The sequence below is a fragment of the Odontesthes bonariensis genome, chromosome 9 (genome assembly GCF_027942865.1).
Source record: "Odontesthes bonariensis isolate fOdoBon6 chromosome 9, fOdoBon6.hap1, whole genome shotgun sequence".
Taxonomy (NCBI): Eukaryota; Metazoa; Chordata; class Actinopteri; order Atheriniformes; family Atherinopsidae; genus Odontesthes; species Odontesthes bonariensis.
In genome coordinates this window covers 2303196-2311244 of record NC_134514.1, presented here as the reverse complement: position 1 = coordinate 2311244, position 8049 = coordinate 2303196, and the positions used below count along the sequence as shown (strand labels likewise).

At 35.1% G+C, this 8049-nt stretch overlaps 1 protein-coding gene across 1 annotated transcript in view; it reads right to left on the bottom strand.

Moving 5' to 3' along the window:
- The window catches only part of LOC142388735 (estrogen-related receptor gamma-like), a 10163-nt gene extending 4047 nt beyond the window's left edge, over positions 1 to 6116 (bottom strand). Inside the window, exons 1-4 of the mRNA XM_075474285.1 lie at positions 6060 to 6116; positions 4288 to 4621; positions 2441 to 2594; positions 1 to 14 (exon numbers count right to left, since the gene is read on the bottom strand). The exon at positions 1 to 14 is cut by the window's left edge and continues 103 nt beyond it. Coding sequence (XP_075330400.1) covers positions 1 to 14; positions 2441 to 2594; positions 4288 to 4621; positions 6060 to 6115 — 558 coding nt within the window. The 5' untranslated portion in view covers position 6116. The remainder of the gene's footprint in view (positions 15 to 2440; positions 2595 to 4287; positions 4622 to 6059) is intronic.
- Between the last annotated feature and the right edge of the window lie 1933 nt (positions 6117 to 8049).

Below are 8049 nucleotides of genomic sequence, written 5' to 3'. Positions count from 1 at the left end.
ATACTCGATGTTGCCTTCGTGACCACAAAACAGGAAACGCATTGTTGTGAGTTCACTTTGTGTTGTTCTAATATTCATAAAACCTCATCTGTTTGTGTTTTTTTCCTTCAGAAAATAGCCTTCATAGCATCCAAACAGCAGATTGTGTCTAAAAAGTATAAAATATGGTCATCGAACTTCAATGATACAGTCATTCTTTATCCGTTCTCCTCCAGTCTTTTCACACAGAAATCTATAGAGTTTTGACTCTTTCACCCCCGACCCCTTTAATGTTTAATGGAACTTAACCCCTTAACGCCTATTGTCGCATATATGCTACAAACCGTTTGACTCAATCAACCAGCTGAGATAGCATCTTTATTCCCCCAATGCCGGTTAGTCCATATTCACTACGGACCTAGGAACCTTTATGTAAATAAATATGTTTAAAAAAAAAAAAGGCTGAATAAAAAACATTGTTTTTTCACTGTTATATTACTGTGTTGTTGTTATCTTATTATTGACCATTATGCCTGGTGTAGCAAATTTGCAACATACCAAAATTTCTATTTATTTTTTGTGTAAAAGTGAAATTAATAATCTCAGCATTATTTACCATCTACTTAAGGCTAAAACACACACAAAACATTTTTTTATATACAGCTATATAAATTCAGGCGTTGAGGGGTTAAACTACAGGGCTGTACTGACGAGCTGTGGCGGACTGGAAGCCGCCTCTCAGGCTGATGGTGTTTCAGACCGAAAAACATCCGCAACCTTCAAACTTCAAGCAATAAATCATCGAAACGCCCAAAGTTTCAGATTCTTCTGCTGCGTGCAGAACAAAACCAGAAGCCGGTTTGCAGGTTTCTAACATCTTCGACGGCATGTGAACTTCTGCTCAGTCTGACCTCTCTTTGCCTCCACGGATCAATAAGTGCAGAGGACCAATCAATCGCCCAGTCATCTGAATCCTGGGAGGCTGCGAGCTGATCTGAATCCAGCTTAAGTGAAAGAAAAGCAGCTGATGGTGTGAGCTGATGGCTTCACACACTAATCAATGCGCTGAGCGCGGCGGTATTGATCAGCTCGGCTTATTAACTTACTTTTTCAGGGTTGTTTGATTGATTAAAGACCTTTGAATATCAGAGAATGACACATTTATTTCCCCTTTTGTTTCCTTTGAATCAGAGCAGAGGCGGACGTTAGTTTTCAGAGGATTACAGAAAAACTGCTTGATATAGCAACAAAAACTAAATTTTACATTTCCACCACAAATGAGCTGTTTTCAACTCTAATTTTAAGTCATGCAATACATTTTACATGACATTTAAAGGTGGTCCAAAGGCTTTAAATGAGTTTTTCTGATGTAAATTTGTTTAAAATTGTGATGAAAATTATTAAAAACAAAGTTTAGAATATTTTCATAAATTTATTTTTAAACAAAAATAAATTTATATAAGAATATAAGATATTATTATTATTGGATCCTATACTTCATGTCCCCAACTAAACCGCAACTAAGGAATGACAATAGGGCCAAAACAAGATGATAAATCTGTAAAATAAGACCAAAATGTTGGATAAATGTTATAAATGAATGTGGAAATACTATGACAACATATTAAACATTTTCCTTAATTTCCTTAAAAATGTATATTTTTAATAAGAGTATTTTACATGTGTAACTTTTACTTTAACAGGTCACCCAATCGAAATTATTACCTATTAGTTCACAATGATATGACTGTTGTTTTACATCTTGGTTAGTAACACTTTACAGAAATAGTTTTGTTGCTTTCTGGTTGTTTTTGTTTTTAAACATTACATCATATTTAGAGCTAAATACATTCTTATTACGAGGCCATCATCTCTTTAATGGAAGCCATTTTGCTGGTTGCCTCATATTTCAACACAACAACTTATGATGGGTCACTTCTTGATTGTGTTTGGGTGATAACGTCACTGGCAGGGGGTTAGAAATTAAATATATTTGGTTGGGTTGAAGTTAACAACATCACGTTTGGGACAGAAATGCATTCTTTGTACTACTTCACCATTAACAGAATGGTCGTTATTTTTAGGCCTCTCAACTCTAAATTACCTGTATGAACAAATGACCCATTGGATTGTTTTTTGGAGTTTTTTTTATTTGTTTTTACTTATGTCTGCTATTACTTTGCCCATCTCCCGGTGTTTTTTGTGCCATTTATAAAGAGTGATCTGCTTTCTACCTCCATGAATTAATTAAATTTTCTTAAAACAAAGCAAAAGCAAATAAAATATTCACCAGTATTATATTTTGTGTCTTGCTACCTCAGTTCATTCAATTTATGTGTATGTTTCCACTTTGTTTTGGCACTCGCATTGTTCCATAAAAGAAGATGTGTAAAAGTTTTAGTCCACATTCAGAACTTTGCAGTAGTGACAATAAATGTGGGCTGGACATTGCTTTTCTCACCTTGTATGGTTCTTTTGAAGAAAGCCTTGCAGGCCTCACAGGACGCCACGCCGTAATGATAACCGGAGGCGAAGTCTCCGCATACTAGACACAGCCTCTTGGGCCCAACAGCACCAATAGATGTCAGGTAGTCGCCCCTGAGGATGGAGTCCACCTACAAACAGTAAACATCATCATCAGACAGAGCAGAAACGACCGCCTGAAACCTGCATTTATTCACAATGTAAAAAAATAAGCAGATTAATAATCATTGTCAAACAGGTTTCAAACTGAGTCAGCATGCTAACAAAGTTCAGGCAGTACGGTTTTGCATAATGTCCGATTTATAGCTCACTTAACGCACAATATGGTGACTATTTCTCCTCAGTAACTCTTCATTAGATCAAATTAACCAGATATGTACGGTTCTGCACTGTGAAAAAACCAGAAATATGCTCACTAGTTACTGCTAGCATGTTCCTGCTAGATTAGCATGTTATGGCTAGCTAACTGCTACATTAGCCTCTTCAACAAAAGGCACTGTGCAGCCCAGTCTTTCTAAATTTACTGACAAAAAGCTGCCCGGTTCCAAAGGTTAGTTTATTTTTTTCTTGCAAAGTCTTCAACTTTAGCATTTTCTTGAATGACCAAATTCCATATGAGCAGTTCCTGTCTCCTATTGGACACTAAGAATTATCTGAAAAATACTCTGATAGTGAAGAGAGTTCTGTGTAGTCAGAGTAAGATAATCACAGAGAATCACCTCTCAACTAAACATACATATCTTCTAACAATGGGAATAATCCACGAGAAATATCACCTGAGAGCGTAACTTTTACCTACTAAATTAAAGAAAATTAAGAGCTTGTTCTGCCCTTTCAGTAGTTTCTAAATCCCTGCTCTGTCAACAGCTGAATAAAACTAGTTACAGCTAGTGTGTCCTTGCTAGGTTAGCATGTTAGCATCAGCTCACTAACTGCTACATTAGCTTCTTCAACAAAAGGCCCCGTACAGTTAATCTTTCTAAAGTTACTGATAAAAAGTAGCCCAGTTCCTAAGTTTTACCGAAAATTTTCCTACAAAGTAGTGGTATGTAGCATGCAGCATGTAGCATGTAGCATGCAGTATGTAGTATGCAGTATGCAGTATGTAGCATGTAGCATGCAGTATGTAGTATGCAGTATATAGCATGTAGCATGTAGCATGTAGTATGCAGTATGTAGTATGTAGCATGCAGTATGTAGCATGTAGCATGCAGTATGTAGTATGCAGTATGTAGCATATAGCATGTAGCATGTAGCATGTAGCATGCAGTATGTAGTATGCACTATGTAGTATGTAGTATGCAGTATGCAGTATGTATTATGTAGTATGTATTATGTAGTATGTAGTATGCAGTATGCAGTATGTAGTATGCAGTATGTAGCATGTAGCATGCAGTATGTAGTATGCACTATGTAGTATGTAGTATGCAGTATGCAGTATGCAGTATGTAGTATGTAGTATGCAGTATGCAGTATGTAGTATGCAGTATGTAGCATGTAGCATGCAGTATGTAGTATGCACTATGTAGTATGTAGTATGCAGTATGCAGTATGTAGTATGCAGTATGCAGTATGTAGTATGCAGCATGCAGTATGCAGTATGCAGTATGTAGCATGTAGCATGTAGCATGCAGTATGCAGTATGCAGTATGTAGTATGTATTATGTATTATGTAGTATGTAGTATGTATTATGTAGTATGTAGTATGTAGTATGTATTATGTATTATGTAGTATGCAGTATGCAGTATGTATTATGTAGTATGTATTATGTAGTATGTAGTATGCGGTTTTGAACCTATGGAAACTAATTAAAAGTTTTTCACCTTGGCTGAAAACGAGTCCGTCTGCGACACCGAAAAACAAACCGAGTTGTCTGACGCCGCAGCGCTGCCTCCGATGCTTCCGCCGCTGGAACTACATCCTGCCGGGGAGTCGGGCTCCGGACCCCCGCAGAGGAGACTGTAGGAGGAGGAGGAGGAGGAGGAGGAGGAGGCGGCCGGGCTGGGGAGGAGGAAGGCCGGGTGTGAGGGGCTGAGAACAGGTGTGGTGTCCAGGGGGAAGGAAGGGCTGAGGGGGGAGGAGTGGAGGAAGGAGGCCGGAGACTGAGCTTCATCAGTGGGAGAGGAGGAGGAGGAGGAGGGGGAGGAGTCCAGGAGGCTGAGGAGGAAGAAGAACTTTTAATAAAACAAAAACACAATGAATAAAAAGTCTTAATTAATCAATTCAATCTGTTTATACAAATATGGTGACATCACAAAGTTTTACACAATAAAACACAATTTTACTGCATTATGTTGTCTTTCAACAGGATTTAATAAATCCTATAATAATATATATAATAAATATAAAATAAGAAAATATGGCACAGTATTACAGTGTATGGAGTGACGAGAGTGCCACTAATAGAAAAATACACAGAAAGAAAAATGGGAATAAATTAAAGAAAAAACTGATGTAAAAAAGTGTATTCATTTTTGTAAATCCATATTTTTTTGTAAATTTGTGTTTACTTTGCATATTTTTTACCTTTCATCTGTATAATTTATACAGTTTAAGGCTGATAGATAGATAGATAGATAGATAGATAGATAGATAGATAGATAGATAGATAGATAGATAGATAGATAGATAGATAGATAGATAGATAATTCAGTTTTAAATTCTCTTTATTTTTACACATTTTTGTCTTAATCAATCAATTAAATCTTTTTATACAAATATGGTAACAATATCATATTTCAGACAGATATTGTTCTTCTTCTATTGTTTATTTGTATTTTTAACGGCTGTTTTCCCTCAAAATTTTACAGAATAAATCACAATTTTACTGCATTACGACCGATTATCTGTTTAAACAGTCTTTCAACAGGATTTAACGGGTTAATAAATATAAAATAAGAACGTCTGTCACAGTATTACAGGGTACAGAGTGACGAGAGTGCCACGAATGGAAAAAAAACACAGAAAGAAAAATAGGAATAAATTAAAGAAAAAAATGTGTATTTATGTCTGTAAATCCATATTTTTTGTAAATTTGTGTTTATTTAGCATATTTTTTCCCTTTCATCTGTATAATTTATACAGTTTAAAGTAGACAAATAGATAGATAGATAGATAGATAGATAGATAGATAGATAGATAGTTCAGTTTTAAATTCTCTTTATTTTTACACATTTTTGAATAACAAGTTTATTCTTTCATTTATATTCTCTGATCTATTATTTTCTCATGATTTTACAGATTTATTATTATTGTGGCACTACGATCGTTCCATACCCTGTAATATAAACCATTTATTGCACTTTTATTTGCTTATTGCTGCTCATGTTTTTCTCTCACAGTGATTACAGGGCTTCTGTTTATACATATTTATTTATCTGTTATCTGCTTATAGTTTTATTTTCTGTTATTTACGCCTGAACAGAGTTAAATCTGCACATTTACTTTAGTGTTCGTCTCCTCGTGTCCTGTTATGTGTCACAACTTTTCAGTGTTTTTTAATCATAAAATGTTTTCTCTCTGAGGCTTTCATAACTTCCCTAAAATGCAGCCGAGGATTGTGGGAACTAAAAAAGTAAATGGTTCTTAGACTCACCGGTGAGGGCTGAGGAAGGGATAGTCGGCTGTCAGACAGAAGTCCTTCAGCTCCATCCTGATCTGTGCAAATCCAACAAAAACAGGAAATAAAACAACCTGCTTCAGATTCTTCAGGTGCGGCAGAAACGAGGAGGTGAACACATGTGAGGCTCTGAGGAGTCTGCAGGGTTATTTATCCGTTCATCCTGTCATCCCACAGGAGAGACAGAAGGGGGCGTGGCCAGCTGGCTCAGCCAATCAGCACAGAGTATCACAAGGGGATTGACTTCTTCTTCTTCTTCTTCTCCGATCATCTCTATTGATTTGGACAGTGACAGATGTAGGCCACGGCCGTCCTGCTGATGCCAAACTAAAACTTGTTGTTATGTCTGTCGCACAAAATAATAACAAACAAGTCGATTATTTATTTATTTTTTAAAAAAGGCACAAAATGATTCATTAAATGTAAAACAAAGACGATAAAAGAGCTCCGTAATAAAAAGACACGATCGATTTTAGGTGTGAGGGATAAAAAAGTGAGTTTAAACGGAGCCAAACCAGGTCGGAACGCATCAGAAAAATAATTAAATGTGAAATCAGATGGAAGGATGATGCATTCACAAAATAAAACTTATTTATATGATGATAATATGATGTTAAAATGGGAGATTATCATATTAAATATGTGATTTTTTTTTCATCCAAACAAACATTTGGTGGAATTATTCGACCCTGAATGTGTGACTGAGATCAAATTCGTCTTTTACAGGAGAAACTTTGTTGTGTTTAAGTTTAGTAATAGTTTAGTAAGATGAACAGATAATATAACCAAGCAGTCGACAGGTTGTTTTTCGTCTCTTTCTGAGTTTGTTTATTGTCCCTTTGTGTCTTTTTGTGGTCGTCTTTTGTCTTTTTGTCTTTTTGGTGTTTTTGAGTCCAGTTATTGTAGCTTTAGCTTTGTTTTTAGCCATTTTAGGGCAGGACGATAAATCGATTTGATTGATAAATTTGCCGTTTATGCCCTCTTTGGGCTTCCGTAGTTGAGATCAGCCCATCTGCATCCCACAGAAACAGAAAAAATATGGAAAATGGAAAAACGCGTAGCATATAGCTAAAGATTTGATGCCAGTTCATACGGTGGAAAAGCTTTATTCAGATGCTGAAAACCTTTGATCCCAGATATCTGCTGTTATATATATTTATCTGAAGTTTCCTACGAAGTTAGTTTAAAGTTACAGAGTGAAGTGAATATAGTGAATATGTATCTGAGATATATTCTCAAAGCTGATAAACTAGCTTAGTTTAGTTGGGACATTGTTTTTAGCCGGTGAAGTTACTATATTTTCATTGTTGTGTTTAGTTGTACTTTAAATTTATATTATCTATATATAATCTATATTTTTATTGTTTATTTATTTTTTTTATTGTTTGTTAAATTATTTGTTATTATTTGTTTAAATTTTTATATTTTTGTTTATTTTTAATATATTTTTATATTTTATTGTTCTGACTATTTTCGGATTATTTTATGAATTATGATTATTATTAATTAATTGAATTCCAATTGGCTTGAATTGGACTTACTATCTAAGTGCCTTGAGATGACATTTGTTGTATTTGGCGCTATATAAATAAAAATGAATTGAATTGAATTGAATTGAATTGAATTGAATTGAATTGAATTGACTCCCGTCACATCCATCACCACTAATTACCCGGTTTGGGGTCCTTCCCATCAGTCACTCTATAGTTTGTTCTGTTATTATTGTGCTTTTCTTTGGGTTTTTTGCCTTTTTGAATTGTTCCCTCTGTTAGTTTCTTGTTCTGCTTGATGAATACCTGATCATTCCACATATGTGGAATTTATTTTCACAGCTAAATCAAACATAAAAAGAAGTTTCCATTGAGAGGCTGAGCTGGTGATCAGAGGTTTGACAGCTTCATTTAAGCTGTTTTTTAACATTTCAGCTGTTTGTAGATTCATATTTGCTGCTTATTTAACAATTTTA